General features: G+C 47.6%; 1 protein-coding gene across 1 annotated transcript; it reads left to right on the forward strand.

Moving 5' to 3' along the window:
• Positions 1-86: 86 nt before the first annotated feature.
• si:ch211-195o20.7 (cytospin-A) lies at positions 87-20,231 on the forward strand. Its single transcript, XM_036542193.1, has 12 exons — positions 87-468; positions 5,056-5,188; positions 6,660-7,166; positions 8,554-8,627; positions 13,983-14,491; positions 15,013-15,109; positions 16,275-16,341; positions 16,823-16,913; positions 17,428-17,524; positions 18,352-18,468; positions 18,858-18,917; positions 19,100-20,231. Exons 2-12 carry the CDS (start codon positions 5,146-5,148, stop codon positions 19,187-19,189), a joined length of 1,752 nt encoding a protein of 583 aa, XP_036398086.1. The 5' UTR covers positions 87-468; positions 5,056-5,145; the 3' UTR covers positions 19,190-20,231.

A 20,231-nucleotide genomic window follows, 5' to 3' on the forward strand; every position in this document is an offset into this window, starting at 1 on the left:
AACCCTAAACTGGCGATGATCCTGTTCGAAATCATTATAATTGTGCAACCACCCCCAGGGTGACTGTGCCTCTAATAAGTGCTGGACTTACGTTTCCTTCTAAAACGGCTCACGTGTGTGAAACCGGGTTGGATCCTGGCGGCAAACTCAATCATTGCTTGCAGGTTGCCACATCAAGACCACAGGGGAGCAGAGGGGACACGGGCTGGGACTCGAGGAAGGGCTCGCTTCCTTCATTCCTGAATTCTGAGTTTACTTTAAACACCCGCCTCGATTGCAAGCGAACTCTCCCTGCGAGAGAAAGAGAGAGAGTGGGAGCGGGAGCCGGAGAGGGAGCGACACTGCGAGCGCGTCTGAATGGCATGTAGTGGGAAGAAAGGGCGAGCGGAGCCGGACATTCAACAGGGAATAAACTTATCCCAACTCACATCGCACCACCAGTAAACCGAGGAGAAACACCCAGAGAAGGTGAGTCTGGCTTTAAAACGTGTTACATCGGGTTGATGAAGGCGGTGTCTGTAGTATAGGAGAGAAATCGTTGTGGCTGTGTTTTCAGCGTTGTGTTTCCTTTTTATTTTTTACAACGGATTTGTCCAGTGTTGACCTAATGATGAGTGACCACTGACCAAATGCTTTCTTTCTCTCTAAAAAATGAGCATTTAGTTGTCTACGATTAAAAGTTGAATTTTCATACGCGGGTTATCTGTTTGCGCAAGGAGGTTTATAGGAGGATCTATAAACCTCGCTGTAGTTTGTGCAACCGGTTGATAACCAACTTGTATGTAATGTTTGCAACATTGGCAAAAGTGTTAGTATTTTATATTATGTATCGTATTCAACAAAACAGGACATTTTAACAAAACAAGAAGTGAATGTAACATGAAAGTAGGACCCATGTTATGGTTACAGTGCAAAAACAGGACACCAGACACCATTTAGTACGGAGTCAACAGATTTCATCTGGTTACAGGATTAATCAAGTCATTAAGCAACTGGATCAACTGAACCAGTGTTTCTTAGATCTTAGATCTACTTCTGAAGGACTCGCTGTATATGCTGACTCTCGTTTCAATTTAGCTCTCAGTTAATCCAGTTTTGGCCGATAATTGAATACTGACCCTGGTTCGACATCTCCACACTTCATCTGCTATGAATTCGCAGTGAAAGCAATATTGGGGGTGTGTTTCTGTTAATAAAATGTAAAGGTGTTTATGGAACATATTCGTGTTCATATATGTCCATTCAACACATTTGGTCCCAGCTGTGTCAAGCTTTTTACCAGTCCTGTTGAGTTTACTAGTCTTAGTCAACAAAGAGGAGTGTTTGTCTGCATTACTGATGTTCAAGGTCCAAAAATAGCATATAAATAACTGAAATACTTGTACAGTACCTTTCTGTTAGCACAAACCCACTCCCAGCTGCACATTACTTCACAAAAGGACTTTCTCTAGACCGAGCCCCTTCACTCTGTTCCCCAGCTACAGTATTCAGACGAGGGTGGGTTTCCTTAGTCCTTATGGTGTCAGCTTTCTTGTGGTGAAGTTCTGCGCCTTGCTTGCCATGGAAACCAAATACCTCAATGTAAAGCACGCTCAGGTCGAGGATGGGAGTTTTTCTGGATCTGAGTAAGCCTACATTTTGTAGGCCAGATGAGACTGACAGAACTGGGAGATGGAGCTCAGTGAAGCGGAGAGCAGTCAGTCTAGTACGGTCGTCTGGACGTGCAGTCAAGAGTATGCAATGATTGGTGGTGTGTGTGTGTGTGTGTGTGGCAGAAGAGTCAACAGAAAGAGAATGCCTGTGTTGAAGCAAATCAGACAGGGTCTTGCATTTGCTGTTGGGGGAAGCACCAGGGAGGTCAGGAGAGCGGATGTCAGCGAGGGAACTGGGCATGGCTTGCCTTTAATGTGGCTAAATCCATGTGAACTCGGCTGGCCTTGCAGCTGCCTTCATTTCACACTTAACCAGATTGTTAGTGGTGGGTTAATGCATTGACACCGCCCACCTGTTTAAATCATTTGGGCCCACATGATACTGATAGTCCTTCTCAAGCTCAGTATTGCTCTGTATATGCGGTACTGTCTATCTGTGTTATACATAGGTGGTTGTGGTCCCTGTCGTCTCCATCTCCCGTTTTAAAGGCCACATACTTTACAGTCTGCTGCATATACGAGCAAATACTGAAAGTGGGCCGAGAAACAAATATGAGAGAAACTATTAACACACATCACAGCCCCAGAACAATATGAGGATTAAACGCAGGGAAGTGTGGTATGGTAGGTATAATCCAGAATAACCGGCCTGCCATCCATCTTCCAGGCCCATGAAAGATAACTAGTGATTCTTAAAGGAGGCCCTTTCCCTAACTAAGTGCATGAGGAAACCACGCAGGTGCAGCTAAACTTCAGTAACGGTTCTGTAAAAATGATATATGTATATTATATTATATGCATACACGCGTGCACTAAAATTGAAATTTAGTGTACATATACACAGAAGTTTAGCTCACACTTGGTTTGAACTTTTTCATGAGGAAGTCAATTAGCGCTTGAAAAATAAGCCCGTGGAATGTGCTGGGTCGGACATACCAGAGAGCAGATCAAAAGTGTGGCTCTTGCAAGGGCAGTGAAAAGAAAAAAAAAAAGTGTGGTACATCCGAGTAAACAATCCTCCCAGGGCAGATTGCTGCAGCGATCAGTCTGAGGCACCTCATTACTGATGGGAGGTGAAGTGCTAAAGAGCGCACTGCGAGGAGGTAGAGCTGCTGGCTGATGCCAGACCAGGCTCTGACTCCGCAATCTGAGGAACTTTCACACGTCACTCATGCCTGGGTGCCATGAGATTGCGCTGCGCATCATTGATTTTGAATGCCGCAGGGCAGCAGAAAGCAGGCCCTTGGCTGTCCGAAGAGCAACACTTCAACAAACGTGCTAGCTAACTGTGTTGTGATGTTAGCTTGAAATATGTAAGTTCCTGCTGGGCTTTGACCCCTCGGTTACCGTGTGGATTGGTCCCGAGTGTTGTCTCTTGGCAGCATTTGTCGGCCTCCTTTCCAGATAATCACAACAGGTGTGCAAGTCAGATTTAGGCATATTATAGCTCCCAACAGAAACACTGAGTGTGGATCTTTCAAAACCCAGTATGGTGGAAGTCATAAATGTCAACAAAGGTATTCCATAAATACATGTACAGTTTCATGACTGTGTCACGCAGTTAATGCGTTTGGATCAGAAAGTATTTCGTGGTTCGAGTAACTAGAGCTGTGACTGCTGTAGTTAACTTAGCAAGGATTCTAAACCCACATCCACCTGTGAGCAGCACAGACTTGATGCAATGATTCATAAATGTCCTGTCAGAGGAAAATGTAGATGGAATGTTGGGGTTGTAGTTTTTGACCATTTGCAATAAATTTGACCATTTACAATAAATGTGTCAAGGGTTTCCTGTTCATGCTGTTCTGAATATCTTTATCTAAGCCAAGTTTAAATGCTTGACGCTGGTCTTGAACTAAATGCATGTCCCAGTGAAAAAGGTAAGTTTCATCTGCCTGAGTGTTGCTTCAGTATCCAGTTCCATTGGGGGGAGGGGGTAGGATGGGGTGTTGTGTTTCTGCAGGTGAGCCATTGCTTCCAGGAATAGAAGTGTCTTCCGGAACAAATGCCCTGGTATTGCCCTTTTAAGCAAATACAGTTTTATTCCATGGAAAGTATTCAAATTTGCAGTTGCACACCTGTGTAACACCCCTCCCCCATTTGTGCTGTCAGGCAGGGTGCAAAGCCATTTCCAGTGAAGACAATGCCCAAGTAGGAGAGATGTATTGCATGTAATAATATCCTTTCTTGTGTAGCTTTGCAGAGGTGATGCTGAGGTGAAATGAGTTAAGCATGATCTAGGCCTCTTCCAAACTCCACTCACAGTCATCCAGTACTTTGGAGAATCCACAAGCCGTACCAATACTCTGCAGTTCCCGACCAGAGTGAATTAATGGATATGTAGAAACATAGTCTTTGGTGGTTGAGCACTTTTTCTGCATCAGTTTTCTTACCTGTTTTTATTTAAACCAGAGCTGCATCCCAGTAGCACTAAATTGCATCCTTTCCTTAATTCCTATATCCATGTAACCTCTGTGAACCAGAAAACAATAACTGGTCGTCTCCTTAAGGGCAACTCCAGTTCTGTAGGAGACGCATAAAGGAAGCGAGACATGTCCTTGTTTGTCTCCTGCAATAGAGGATGCATCAATGTGGCCACATGCAGAAGTGTTTTCCAAGGATCCATGACTTAAACTGCCATATGTTTCACATTTCATCTTTTTTTATTATTTCTGACAGCATTACATTACATTCATTCAAATGAATGTAATGAAATATAAACGGTAACCATAGAAATCCAAAAAAGGTACAACTTCTAAACAGCCAGAGAACAATGACTAATCACAATACAAATAAATTATATTTTTATACAAAATTTGATTTTATGGATGAAACCTTTGTCTAGAAAAGTAGTTAAATTAACCATGCATCCATGCTTTCTGTTGTTGTTGTTTTTTAATCTGCCCTGAAGAGGGAAGTGATTCCTTACTATTCATCATATGAAATTGAGGTCAATGAGGGCATGCCTATTATCTCACTGTATGGTAAGGTACTTCCTTGTTTTTTCCTTGCATCTCTTCCCCGTCTCCTCAATGGGCGTTTCCCAGCACTTGAGGAAGAGACACAAAGAGGAAATGCGAGGACACATCTCTAAAGTATTGGAACGCACCCCGGGACCTTGTGTAGCTAGCATATCTGAATATTCCCAAAGCTGGCTAGAGGGCTTATGCAAGTAGCTAGCCTGGCTAGTTCAATGGTGCCATTCCAGTTATAACACTGATGTTTGGTGATTTTTCTGTTGCTTTGTTTACATTGGATTATATTAGACTGCATTGGATTGCAGAGTTTCTACCATAAACACTGCCTTGTGTTGTGCTTGACAGGGCGTGATGTATTTAGAGAGAGTGATCCATCCACGCCCTCATTCTCTCGGGATGCTATAGTCTCCTCCCTGTCTCAGCAGGTTGGTCCAGTCCCACGCTGCCAGAGGGCAGGAGGACCTGAGAGAGAGTAGGCAGGAGTTGGCGCTTGGCGGCCCCAGTCCTACTGCACCATGGGTAACTTCGCAAGCAAGGATGGTCACAGTCCTGCAGGAGGTAACTTGGCTCCGCAGCCAAAGAGATACATGCACACACATACACACACACACACACACACACACAGTCATGCATGCACACAGGCACACATCTCAGGACCGGGGCATTTGCAGACTGAACCGTGTGTTCCTTTGAGAGACGCTCTGCCGGTCGAGCTGCATTCTGAAACGGGGCTGAGAAAACTTGCACTTTCACGAATTTCATTATAGCCTGCGGAACCGCGTGCACAGCCCAATACCTGCCCCTCCCGCCCCCGGCTCCACCCCCCGCCCCCACCTCCCGGTGCCCTCCCGTCTTGTCTCTCCAGCTGTGCCGCCTCATGGTCTTGTGTTTCTGGGTCTTTAGTGAGCGCCGGGAACAAAGGCAGTCTGGCCCCGGGGCCGGGGCTGCATAGCTCAGCCTTTAGTCACCGTGCTGACTGGGAGCAAATCGGGCGCCGCTCCGCTACCCTCGCCGACTCCTCGCCGCGCTCCTCCTCGCACACTCGCTTCATTTCACAGGCTGCCTCCCGCTGATGAGTCAGCAAAAATCCTTCGCCTCGGCGCAAGGGCAAGCGAAGAAATGTGAAGAGGCCTGGGCCCTGCACAAATATTGGCACTATGTGTGTGTGTGTGTGTGTGTGTGCGTGCGTGTGCGCGCATGTGCGTGCACGTGCATTTCAAAGCTTGTATGGGGACCAAAAACAAAACATTCGCAATGGTACGATGGAACATCGAGAAGTCACGTTGCGAATCAAACTCGTCTCGCAAACCGAGACCTGACCTAGAAAGACGACAAGTCAGCATCGATCAAACAAGGACAAAGGGTCAGCTGTAGGGTTGCCGACTGCATTAAACTGAAGCGTAAGGAGCATTGGTACCCTGGCAAGCGAAGCATGCCCTAGTCCAGACTAAGAACAGCTGTGTCCATTTTATACCATCAGGCTTTTCTTTGGGCTGTTAAAGAAGCTCTAAACCTCAAAGCTACAGTTTCTCCTTCCAAAGTGTCACCGCACTACTTTTTCCCACTCCAGGGCATGGGAAGCTGAGAAATTAATAGATACACAGCTCCCTGAGTGGATTCAGACACCCTGCAGCAAGTCCGCATTTTTACAAACCTCAGTTATGAGCCATTATAAATATGTTTACATGGCTGTGTAAGACCATTTGATCAATATATATTTGTATTGTTTGGAAAGGTATTGGCTGAAACTGATTATAATCACTCCATTATTGCTTCTGTCTGGTTGTAGTCCCCTGCAAGCATTTCTGTTCAAGTGTAAAATGCATTCTGGGGTTGGCATGAGATTACAATTACCATAGAGACAGTCATGAAACCATAGAATAGATAGTACCAAAGTAAAGGTTAAGAGCAACTTGCACATTTTTAACATTCACAGTTGGATACTGCTGTAATACCAGCTGCATCAGTGCAAAGATTATTGCATTAATTGATCATTGGTTTGTCTGTCTGTCTGTCTCGCTAAATGCAGGGGCCCATTCAGACTTGTTCCAGACACCCCCTACCTCTCCGCTCAGCTCAAATGTTCAGGGGCTGCCCTTTCCTCCAGCCAGCGCCCCAGGGCAGTCAGATGGGTCAAAGGCAGGGGGTGCAAGGGGAGCACAGAAGGAGCGTCAAGCATCGATTCAGAAGCCTTCCCTGCCGGTGACCCCAGAGCGGGCCGTGATTGGTCCAGGCCGCAGCGCCTCGTCGAACAGGAAAGGAAGTGATGGAGACGGCGGGCGGTCGCCGGGAGGCCGCAGCAGCCAATTGAGTGAACCCAGAACCCCTGTGTCGTCATCCCCAGGGGAATGCCCCGCCCCTACCTGCACCCAATCAGAGCTGAGCTGGCAGGAGAAGGACAGCGGGCTTGAGCAGTCCCCAGGAGCTGAGGACAGAGACAGTGATGGGGACTCGTTGTCCATAAAGAGGCTGCTGGAGGAGTACAGGAGCTCTCTGGGTTTGAGTCCTGGGCAGGACGGAGCATTGAGCGCAGCAGGTAGGAGGAGCGTGTCACCCTGTCCTGTAGCTTAACGGGAGCACAGACTGCCCAGAAGGGCTGATGGGAGCACTTCCATTAACTGCACCTGTCATTTCTCCATGCTTTTAATATTAGAGGACCAAGCACCAAAGGTGCTAGAAATCTATCGTTTCTGGTTCGGATTTTTTGATGATTATGTAATTTTTATTGCCGTGCAAATTTAAGCCAGACCGTTTGTTTGGTTTTCTCAAAACTTGGCAGCACTGTAAGGGAATGTCCTTTTGATTCCCATAATTCACATGATATGGCTGTCATTTTCAATTTTGTGGGTTATTTCTTATTTCTTCAGGGATTTTTTTTCAATATAGAACAGTGTGAAGCACAGGGCTGAATCTTGCTGTGTATGCTTGTCATGTTACAAGGAATTTTTTTGTGATGTACAAGTGTGTCTGCCACGCTGACCTTTCTGCCTTTATTTTGAAAAAAGAGGCGTGTAAGTGCGTGTTTTCCATTATTCACTTTTGGACTTATTTCAAGATTAAATATGGCTTTCAAAGACCAATCAGAGTGGCCTTCAGAAGCCAAAGCATTTTTGACGTTTACTCATTACTGTACTCCTGATTTGAATGTGATAACCAATAGTTCTGTCAAGGGGAATGGTGGTAGATGGTTTGTGACCCATCCAACTAAGGCTGTTTCATGTTGATGCATTAAAATGGCCACCATGAGTTACTGTTTAATACTCTTACTCATAAACAGGATCTTCTCATGGGCTGCTTGTGGGAATGGCCTGACATTTTGTAATCAAACCCTTTTGAAGCCTTTTCAAAAAGTTATTCATTATAATCTCCTATGTTAAACAATATGGCTGCCAAAAGCCTGTTAGAGTCATTATTATGTTCTGAAATTACTTTGATACCTGCATTAAGTTAGAATACAGGCCAATAAGCCTTTATGGGGGATTGAATATGGTGCTTGTATATCACATGGTACGGAAGTCACTGCTCCCTTTAACCTTTCTTGCAACTTCTAGTGATTATTGCTGTTGTTATTAATTACATTTAGCGGAAGCAGTCAGGCTCTGTCTTACCATCTAGGAAGGTGTGGGGTGGCAGTGTAGCATAGTGGTTAAGGAGCAGGACTCGTAACCAAAAAGTTGTCGGTTCAATTCCCTGCTGGGGCACTGCTGCTGTACCCTTGGGCAAAGTACTTGACCCACATTTATCAATTATACAACCCAGCTGTATAAATGGATAACATTGTAAAAACTGTAACTGATGTAAGTCGCTCTGGATAAGAGCATCTGTTAAATGCCAATAATGTAATGTAAATTGATGAAACTCTCACAGCTGATTTGTACCAGTCTGACTGGCGTCTGTTTGTCTTCGTCTTTGTTCTGCATTAGATCTGCTGAGACGTGTCCTTGCAGAGAGGGAACGGCTGATGGAGGAGGTGCAGACTCTGAAGGAGACCATGAGGGTGAGCCACACGGGCCTCAGGAAACCCCGTTCCCCTGACACCCCCTGCCACTTCCTGTTGTCCTGACTGTGACAGAGATCGTTCCGATCGGGCGAATCAAATGCTCAAATGCTTACCGTCGGATGAAGCGCGTTTAAGATGTGCGCCTTTTGAAGGTGGCAGGGTTGTGTGCAAATCAGGAAACGGCATCATAATGTAGCTTTGAGATGGGGAGGAGTTTAGGTAAAACAGGAAGTGACCCGGCTGCGGAGGTGTAGGTCATATGTATAGGGCAAAGTTCAGCGAGTCCAGCTTCAAGCGAGGAGATAACGGCCTCTAGTCTCCACCCTTTAACATGGCAGCAGGGTCTGCTGGGAAATGGCTAGGTTATAATGAGCTACTTCCTGCCTGATGCCACTTAAAAGGAGCCTCGGAGGGAAGTGCTCCAAGATCGTCTAGATTCGCTCCCTTTTCTTCTCCTTACAAAGGTCTCTCTGTCTGGAGAGGCAGGAATACAAGGAGTTTTAAATTCTTTGTGCATTGCTCAATTGTGGCATTCCACTGAGGTTGAGATAAATTCCTGTTTTGGGGTTTTTTTTTTTTTTTGGTAATTTCCTGTCGAATCATGCCTCCACCCCACCCCCCACCCCCTGTGTGTGTGTGTGTGCGCGCGCACGTGTGTGTGTGTGTTTATCTGTGTGTTTTTGTGTGTGTACTGCCCAGGGGCTTGTTCTTTCCATTATCTGCTCCACAGCCCTAATCCCCCCACCCCTCTGTGGCTCCTTCAGGTGTCCACCGAAGCAGAAACGGGCAAGCCTGGCTGTGCAGGGCACAGACCCGGGCCATTGCAGAATGCTGCTGGTGTCCGCTCACGCCACGCGCTCGGAACACGTGTGAGGCGCAGAGCGCGGCTTCAGTAAATGAGTAGGAATGCGAGCGTGGGGAAGACGAGGCACTGTACTCTGAGTCCCCTCTGTTCTGCTGCCGCTTGGAGCAGAAAAAAGAAAAAGCATAGCGCTGTTGTGAGAGTCCGGAAACAAAGCTCTGTTCTGCCGTCGAGGCGAGGGGCCGGTTTAACGGCGAGGGGAGAAAACCGATGCGTTGTCACGGTCCCTGCGTGGGTGTGCCGGCGCTCCACAGACAGACAGACACACTTGGCGTCCTTGGAGGTGAGGGGGGGTGGGTGGGTGGCTGAGTAGCCCTTCCGTGCCCCTCCGGTCTGTCCATCCCTCCCTCCCTCCTCGCAGCTGATGGAAACTCGAATAATTCTCTCCCAGCTGTTGCCGCTCCTCCATTCTTCCGTCTCTCTCGCCTCTCTGGATCCAAGCAGCCCATTGTCTGTGCAAGGGATTGCGGCCGGGGCCAAAGCTGCTTTTTCTCAAAACATGCATATACAGCTGGGATTGGTTCCAGATGCGTGGGGTCGGGGGGTGGGGGGATTTTCGGGATTGCAGGTTTTATTACGCGATACTGAAAGTGAATGCGCCCTAACGTGGACGCCGGCTCAGTTGAAAGGCGTTTGGCGGTGGTTGTTTTGCAGAGCCTCTGTGACTGTGAAAAAAGTGGGCACAGCAAGTGCAGAGTGAGGAGCGACAGCCCTCCCCCCCCCGGACACCTTGTGTGAGAGCGAGGCGAGGTTTAGCATGAAAGATGCCCCTTCCTCTGTATGTGAGAGAGGCAGATTTGGCACGAACCCCAGTCACCTTTGGTCACCTTGTGCAAGAGGAGGCCATGAGATTTGGTGTGAAACATTTCCACCCTGTGTGAGAGAAGAGGGGCATTGAGTGAGGACACCCCCCCCCCCCCAACCTCATGTGAGGGAGAAAGGGAGAGAGGCAGGGTTTAGGGGGAGACACCCCTCCCCCTGTGTGAGAGAGTGAGTGGGTGGGTGCATGTATGAAGTGAGGTGTGGCTGACATCCGACTTCCTGACGGATGAAATAATCTCAGGACCTCTGTGAGGACACACACTCTGTGTGTGAGTGTGCGTGTGTGAGGAGGGAGGGAGAGAGAGAGAGGGTCCTGATCTTATCTGGGTCAGTCCCCTGGCTTGTGTGTCTCTCTGAGAGAAGGGAATCGCTTTCTCTTTCGCTAGCGTGAGGCTAGGCGTGCCACTTCTTGTTTTCCTTGGGCCTCTCTGGTTTCATCGACAGCGTGTCAGTCCTCTCGCCTTCATCGGGAGATAGGATTCGGATAACGTTCCCTGCACTGCGAAGCCGGTTGCTTATTACATGCAGCAGTGGGAGCCATTATTCAGAACGTAGTTGTTCTGGTCTGTTTTCACCCTGTGCGTGTGCTTGTGGGCCTGTTTTCACCCTGTGCGTGTGCTTGTGGGATGGACAGTCTACAAAGTGTGTATGGCCTGTCAGAGTCTGCAGGGTGTATGTCAGAGATCCAGTTTTCTGTCTGTGTGGGTCAGAAGGAGACCAACTCTAATTTGTAATTTGTGTGCATGCGTGCATGTGTGTGTGTGCATGCGTGCGCGTACATGTGTGTCTGCCTGTGTGATGGACAGTCTTAAAAGTGTGTGGTGAAGTATGCAATAGGTGTGTCAGGGATCTGATTTTCTGTCTGTGTGTGTTAGAAGGAAACAGCCTGTAATGTGCATGTGTGTGTGGGTGTGGGTGTGTGTGATGGACGGCCTGTAGTTTCTGTGTGTCTGTTCTGACAGTGTAATAGTCTCCAGCTGTAGCGTGGAGGTCTGGTCAGGCTCTGTAGGAAACGGCTGGCTCCAGCTCTGGGCCCTCCGCCCTCAATCCCAGCTTTATCTAATGAGCTATCCCACCCTCCATCTCTCCCACACGCTTCCGCTGTCCTCTCTCTCTGCTGTTCTCACACAGTATGCCAAAATCTAAACCATGGCTGCTCTCCAAAACCAGACCATCACCAGCAGACTAAACTAGCAGGACTCCAGGACGAAACCACCACTGCGTTCCAATTCCAACACACCGCTACGCTTCAGAGGCTGTTCCACTGTGCTAGAGCCCCAACACACCGCTGCGTTCCACCCCAGCACGGCATTTATCTTTCAAATGCTGTATGTATACCTGCGGCCCAATCCAAGTGAACCGTTGCACTTCAATGCCAGCAAACCATCGCTGCCCATCAGGCACTATATAACAGTGCACTTTGATCCCCGTAAACCACTACATTCCGATCATAGTAGACTGCTGCACTTCAGATCAAGAACACTACAGCACTATGATCCCAGCACTCCACTACATTCCACACCAGCGCAATACTGTGGTCCAGTCCTAGTACATCAAAGCTAGTAGGTAATGCTTCAAGCATTTTACAGTATACCAGTGCACTCAAATCCCGGTATACCTCTGCACTCCTATGCAAGTAACCCACAGCACTGTAGTCTCATTACATTACATTACATGTTATCCAGAGCAAGCATATCCACTCAATTTAACGAACAAGTGTCAGACCAAGCTAACAACACTCCCAGACCAGTGAGCGTGAGCATAACACTATTCAAGCCCTACCACAAGTTAACTTGTGCAATCTGATGGAAGCCAAGTAAACTACGATACAACAGGCCCTAAAACGCAGAATCCGAAATACGTCACAATACTATACGTAAAATAAACATCAAATACTAGAGGTGCTCCTGACTCATTCATATGCTTTTTTCCAGTTGAGTGAGTGCAGATTTACTTCGTTTTTTTTAGCTGTCTGTTTCAGCTGTAATGTTGTTGGGTTGACGTTCTAGACCCTGCATGTGTAGGGCAGCGCTGAGCTGCTGTTGTGTCGTGATTTGCCGTGGAAACCGTTGGGTCACATTCTCACGGGGGCCACCATCCACCTGGGAGTAATGCCTACTGCTGCAGTGGCATTGTGGGAAAGGCTATTGGAGGGAGGAGACCATTTTTTGTGGGTTGCCAGTTTTCTGTCTTATCTTGGGTTTTTAATAGAATGCCACACATGTTCAGTTGTTTTCTATTCTGTTGGCCAGGCAGCAGGGTAATGTTGGCCAGGAATTCCGCCTTGCCTATATACTGGCGAGGGGGATCCTGCACTTTACCTGGAAATCTGAGGATGCAGGTGGCAAAGTTTGGCATGGTTGCACTGCAGGCCTGGGGGTTTGAGAGAGGGAGAGAGAGGGAGAGAGAGGGAGAGAGAGGGAGAGAGAGGGAGAGAGAGAGAGAGAGAGAGAGAGAGAGAGAGAGAGAGAGAGAGAGAGAGAGAGAGAGAGAGAGAGAGAGAGAGAGAGAGAGAGAGCGAGAGAGAGCGAGAGAGAGGGGGATCTGAACCAGGGCACGTCGCTCATGTAGCCCTTGGCTCTGGGTTCAACCTCGATTCCATTTAATTTACAAATTATGCAGACTTGTTAAAGCTTGCCGTCTGAGTTCTAATCTGAGAAATGACTTGAGCTGAAGGGAGAATATGTGAGGAGTGTTGCAATGTTGTGGTACATGGCCCCAGGGGACGTGTTCTGTACTGACCCAAGCAACATCCATTACCTGAAATGATTGTGTCCACTGTCAAAAGCCAGTGAACAATGTCATTCCCCCCTCTTGGTGTATGTCCACATATAGTGATGTCATTGCCCTCCCTCTCTAGCATTACTCTGTGTGTGTGTGTCCGTGTGTGTGTGTCCGTGTGTGTGTGTCCGTGTGTGTGTGTCCCCGTGTGTGTGTGTCCCCGTGTGTGTGTGTCCCCGTGTGTGTGTGTCCCCGTGTGTGTGTCCCCGTGTGTGTGTGTCCGTGTGTGTGTGTCCGTGTGTGTGTGTGTTTGTGTGTCTGTCTGGGATACCGACAGGCCCTACTTCTGGTCAATAGACATTTATAGCACTGACATAAATGTCACTATTAATCTTTTTACTCCACAAAATCCTAATTTATGGTGCCTCTTCCAGTGGAAAGCCTGAACAAATTGTTCAGCTTGCTTGAATTTGATGATGCTGTATTTTAAGCTAATTCTAAATCCTTTTTTTTTTTTTTTTTTTGTCTTGGGTCTGCTTGGGTATTGTTCATGCTGTGAATTCAGGCTGGTATGGAGGCTGTGGTTTGTGTACTGCTGTATATATGCACACACACACACACACACATATACACACACACACACATATATATATATATATATATATATATATATATATAATAATTTGACTTGAGTTTTGTAAACTCTTACTCTTCTTATAATTCTTTTAATATAATTATAATTATAATTCTTATAATTCTTTTTAATTAAGATAAATAAAATCTTAAAATAGCCTATATAATATTTCTCATATTATTTTTACTTTTTGCTTACAACATTGCCTCTAGTGTATGTGAAAATGGGACAGCTTTCTCTGTGGTCCATGGTTTCTGCTAATGCATTATGTCAAAATCGGGGACTGTCTGTAACTCACTCTCTCTGCCTGCAGGCCGAGAGAAAGGAGTGGCTGCAGTTCCAGTCCGACCTGCAGGTGGCAGTAGCGGTGGCAGACCGACTGCACCAGGAGGCAGCGGAGGAGCTGAGCATGCTCCGCGGGGCCCAGGGGGACGTGGAGCAGCAGCTGGCCGCGGCGCAGCAGAGGCAGCAGGAGGCGGACAGGGAGGTGGAATCCCTCAGAGCTGAGCGCAAGGAGACCTGCCGGAAACTGTCCGCCTTGACTTTGAGCCACCAGCAGGCCATGGCGGAGCTGGACAAGCTGAGGGACCGAGGGGGGACGCGGGGAGGGAGGGGGGCAGACGGGACGGAGAGGCCCCGGGACGAGGGCGAGAGGACGGAGGGGAGGAACAGGGGAAGGGGGGAGGGGTCTGTCTCCGAGGAGCCGCGGATCGAGGGCAGGGGGGTGGCGGAGAGCTACCTGCAGAGCGTGGCGGCCGAGGAGAGGAAGAAGGAGGAGGGGCGGGGGTCACGCAGGGGAGTGGTGGTGACAGAAAGGTCCAGGTGAGCTCCACACAAACCCACGCCTCCTCATTTGCAAATACACTGTACCTGTACAAATGGCCCCTCCTCACTAATTCGGATTCAGACACTCAGTAATTCAGTTTAGTCAGTTGTGTGTGTGTTCTTGGTGCATTTGTAAGCAGTAGGGTTGGTAGCTCAAAGGATTTCAGTTCTGTTCTCTGGTGGGACACAGCTGTTGTACCCATTGGCAAGGTAATTGACCCAAACTGCCTCAGTAAATATCCAGCTGTATAACTTGGATTGCGTGTGGAAAATTGTGTGTCATGTATGTCGCTTTGGATAAGAGTGCTAGCCAGGCAACTGTAACATAATGTAATAGTCCTGAGGAACATTAGATCATTAGGTTAGGAACGCGCTGGGGGCAGTTTACTTTGCTCCTTTGCTGTTAGCCTTGTTTTGCCACTCATTTCACTTCCAGATGTCGATCGGACTGAGAACTGGCCCGTCTCGCGGATGTGTGTCTGTGCGCTAACCTTGCAGCTCGTTCCGTTATTTTACAGGAGCCTGTCCAGACTCCCGCTGTTCTCTACCTCCCCCTCCGTGGTGAATGGTAGCTCCCAGCCCGCCGCTTCTACGTCGCCCGGACCCCTCAGCAAGGTTGGAATGTTCTGGTGTTTCTAACTGTGCAGCTTGTGAGCCTCAGCACCTCAGTGCGATGTGCGAAACCTGCCAACTCCAGACATTTGGCTCTCCCGCTTAGAGAAATAGTCAGGCTGTCTGTGTGTCTCCGCAGTGCTGACACAGTCAATAACACAGCGGACTTCATGTTAATGTTCAGAGTGGCTCTAGGATGCCTGCTCCTTGTTCTTATGGTGACAGAGCTTCTGTGGCCCTCTTTAAATTTCCAGCATTCAGACATATTGATAATCCCCTCAGCTGTGTTAAGCATGCCGATATTCTTGTATTCAGAGATCATAACTACATGCGTTCAGCATAACACATACATTGTGCATACACGGCATAATTATCCACGTTATACATTATACATAATTATTTTCAGTCATGACACAACATTATCATGTGGCTAACCTCACATACACCAGACTCACACACTCACCAATTGTAGTCATTAGGAAATAAGAACAAAGTATTACCATGTGATTATAAATCACATATGTAAGACAGTGCTACTTCAAGGTAGTCAGTTTCATCACTTGGTGATTGCCAAGAATGTCGGTCTGCTGTCGATCCTCCGTTTACAGAGTGACACGGCATCCAATGCATGCCGCTCTAGACATGTGAGAATGCTGTTGATCTATCAGTTTTTCTTAGAGTATGTGCATAATGATTTGTGGTAAAGGTGAAAAGGTTTAAAAAGAGGGTGTTTTAGATATTGGATATTGGATACTGAATGTTGGTTTTAATATTGGAATTTTGAAAAAGGCTATTCTAAGGCTATTCTGAGTTAGGTTGCTGTGTTAAACAGACGCCCTTTTTTCCTGTTTCTTTTTTCCTCTGTAATGAAGTGTGAAAGTGTACCAGTGTAGAAGACCTGTCAGAGATTGATCATTCAGTGCTCTGCACTTTAGTCATATGTGTTTGTCTCACTTTGGTTAGCATCTCCAAAGAAGTACTGTACCACAGATGTAATGTGTGTGTTCAGCTTTACATCTGGAATACATCAAAGTGATGCTTTTCTACTTTATCCCATCATTTGAACACTGACCTGGATGCTTCGCTGGTTAGGATGACTGTGCCCTATCCTACCCTGGATCAGTGCTGGCCCGTCCTGACTCTGCTTCTTATATCCACCTGTTCTCAGAACAGAAGCACAGCCAGAGGGAGGACAGCTGACCGGAACTCAGAACAGCAAGAAAGCGGGTCCACAGGTGCATGTGCGTGCGTGTGCATGCACGTGCGTGTGCATGCACGTGTGTGTGCGTGCGTGTACGTGTGTGCATATGTGTGTGCATATGTGTGTGCGTGCGTGTGTTTGAGTGTGCGTGTGCGCATATGTGCGTGTGTGTGTGTGTGTGTGTGTGTGTGTGCGCGTGTGTGTGCGTGTGTGTGTGCGTGTGTGTGTGCGTGTGTGTGTGCATGTGTGTGTGTATGTGTGTGTGCATGTGTGTGTGCATGTGTGTGTGTGTGTGTGTGTGTGCACATACGTGTGCGTGTGCATGTGTGTGTCTCTGTGTGTAATGGCTTCTCCAGCATGGTAGCAGGTGCAGGCATACCAAACTACGCTCATCGTTCTGCCTAGTGTGTATCTCTCACATTTTGTCAAGGCCAGCCATTAATGCTGTAAAGGTCTCTGCTTCCCCTATGAGACCAAGTAATGTGCTGACGTTTCTGGTCATCTGTGTCAAACAGGCAAACAAGAGGAGGTGGCGTCACTCAATCAGCACAATGCAACACCCACAGACGCCACAGACCCGCCCAACAAGGTCATCAGTGCGGTCAGGTGAGCTGCAGAGGCCAACTCCGTGACCACCCTCTGTGATGCCATCACTCCCACTCCAGCACTGCGTGAGGGAGGCTGCTCTCACTCAGGGTCCCAGTGTTCCCCTTGTTTCGTCAAGACACGCACTCCCAAGTGGACAGAAAGTAGCAGCATTTTCTCAGCACAGGCCTCAATCCAGAGCTAAGTGCAAATTTTAAATATCACCCACTTATCCAGCTGGATATCGGCTGAAGCAGATTCGGTAAAATAAATTGTTTAAGGCCACAACAGGAGTGCCTCACCTGGGCATTGCCTCACCTGCCCCACCTACTCCACCATACCACACTGTTCAGTGGTGCTTTATTGGTTGGACAAACAAAAGCAAGGTTGCCGAAGCAGTAATATACATAATATTAGCTGTGAGTTAAAGACAACCTATAAACATGTAGAGAAGCAGGAATACATTCAAAGTGAGACCCATAATATGTGATGAAATAACGTGAATAAATGAAGATGTTGTTTTCTCCCTCTGTAGGAATCAGGATGGCTTCAGTACGCTGTTGCGTCGCCATGGCGGCTCTAAGAGGAACTCGCTCCTGCGCTGGTGTCAGAGTCGCACACAGGGGTACAAGGTGATGGGCTTTGGGGTTCACATGTTGTCCATAGTATAGATCCACGCCAACATAAACACGCTTCAGTGGGAAATCCTCAACTCAATAGGCGTAAGCCTGAAGTTGTTTCAAACTAAACACCAGCTTCCTTCCTAAGTAGGTGGTTCCGAGCGTGCTCAAGAGCATTTTGATGAAAAGCATCACGGGTTTGACCTCTAGGTGAACTTTCTGCCAACAAGTTCAACTGCTTATTTGTGTGTAAACAGCTGGCCAGCTAGAAACAGACACTAGTTTTGAGAGATTTTTTGCTATATATGGTGAAAATAATAGTCAAAGGCAGCTTTTTTCTCACCATCTGGGCAAATGATGAATGCTTTTTTGTATGCACTCAGCAGATTTTATGGCTGACAGTTAATAGCTCAGATTTTACCCACATTGCTTTTTTATTCTATCCAATATCCAACAAGCCCTATATGACATCTTTTTTTTGCTGTTTGTTTTGATCCAGGCTTCTTCCTTTCAGGGGTCATAGGTCACATGTAGTTGAAGCGCTTATCTCTCTTAAGCTGACACCCAGCTCGCTCTCCTCCTCTGGCTGTAGTAGTTGCCAGCACTTGTGAAACCTTTACGACCCTCATTCTTATGACTGGGTTTGGCAGGTTTTTCTGCAGTCAGTTTGAACCTGTATGGGGCGCCCCAGCTGTGAGGCGAGTTTGAGGTGATCAGAGCTGTGGGTGGGGGTGCAGCGGTGTCTGTGAGGTGACAAGAGGGCTGGGTTGCGTTTGGCATTTGGAAGAGTTTCCCCAGATCAGTTCTGTGTCAGACGGTGCCTCTGTTTCCCTCTGCAGAACATTGACATCACCAACTTCAGCAGCAGCTGGACAGATGGGCTGGCTTTCTGTGCAGTGTACCACTCCTACCTCCCGTCACACATCCCCTACAGCAGCCTGAATCCCGCAGACAAGGTAGGAGCAACACACAAACACACACACATACACAGACACATACACACACACACATACACAGACACACACACATACACACACACACACACATACATACACGCACACGCACACATACACACACGCACACATACACACACGAACACATACATACATGCACACACACATACACACACACACACACACACACAAACACACACACACACACAATTTAGCAGCCTGAATCCCGCAGACAAGGTAGGAGAAACACACACACAAATTAGCAGCCTGAGTCCTGCAGACGAGGTAGGGGCAACACACACAGTTCAGCAGTGAAAGTGTTTCCATTACACAGTGTGCAAGTGAGTGAAGCCCTCCTGATGAAGATGGTGCCTGTTTATTTATGTCTGCAGAGAGAGAACCTGAGCCTGGCGTTCCGCACTGGGGAGAGCGTGGGAATCAAGGCCTCACTGGTGAGATACATGGCTTTCAGCAAGGCCAGTGCAGCCACTCTGAATTAGTTAAACTGCAGGGGTTTAAAAACAGAGGGGTGAGGCTTCCGCTTCAAAGCCGCAGCGCTGGAGGTGTGTACGTGGTGTTTCCGTAGAGGAGAAGCGCTGACAGTGCGCTGTACAGTAACGTGTGTGCTTTTCAGACCGTAGAGGAGGTCCTGAGAGCGGGAGGTCCTGACTGGCAGAGGATTCTGGGATACGTGGAGAGCATCTATCGCCATTTTGAGATGTGACACACCCTCTTGATCTACAGCCCGAGCTGGAGGGGGGGGCGGATACACCAACCTGCCACCAGGAGGCAACATAAACTGGCACTTAGCCTGTGAAGATATCAGCCACACTGTGAAAAGACCTCGGACTGGCCTTGAGATGGATGTACACCTCCTGAGTGGCTGTTTTGCCATTGGACGTCTATATACGATGACCTTGTCAGGCCCGCTGTGTTTTTTTTTTCCAGCCGAGCTGAAGAATCACCAGCTGTAATTGAACACATGAACCAAAGCCATTTTTTCTCAAAGCTTTATCACCTGGCTTTATGGATGCATTTTAACTGTCCAGAATGCACTTAAGAGCAACGGTCCCTAAAAACTGAAAGGATCCGATTCAACTCCTTTTGTGGAAAACGCAGGACAAGACTGCTTACACATCAGCAGCAGCATTTGGTGGTTGCCAGCAATGGGTAACGGATACCACGTCGAAAGAAATCCTGTATTTTCTCCATTGTACATTACGTGTTTGCTTGGCTCCTGGTTATTTTTAATGCCGTAGTTCAGGGATGCTGGCTTTTATGAGTCCCATTTTGCAAGTTACCCACTGATATTTGTCTTGTCTCAGAGGTACAACAACTGTATAGTCCTCACACTTCACTATTACTCAACACTGTTGCCTTATAACACTGTTTTCTGTTGTAGAAGAGTATTTTATGCCAATTGAATGTCTGTCAGGGGAGTCGCTGACATGTGCATTTCAGATACTGAAGTTCGAATGCTATGTGCTGAAACCCTCATGTGTTGTTTGCCATACTGGTCCTTAGCTGGTCACTGTCTGTACTTGTTTTTTCTTTCTGAACAAAGTAGGTGAAGGTCATTCCATCTCCTTTCTATTCTGTTATGTGCACATCTTAGCCAGTAGAAGGCAGGGCACTGGTCATGAGTTATTGTGTCGTGGGTAAGCACTGCTCCCCCCCCCCCACACACATCTCAGTTTGCCGTATTCTGTTTTCTCTGCCGTGTCCCCTTTCAACAGTTGACTGAGCGGGACGCCCCTTCTGTTCTG

This window comes from Megalops cyprinoides, chromosome 12, assembly GCF_013368585.1.
Source record: "Megalops cyprinoides isolate fMegCyp1 chromosome 12, fMegCyp1.pri, whole genome shotgun sequence".
In the NCBI taxonomy this organism is placed as follows: domain Eukaryota; kingdom Metazoa; phylum Chordata; class Actinopteri; order Elopiformes; family Megalopidae; genus Megalops; species Megalops cyprinoides.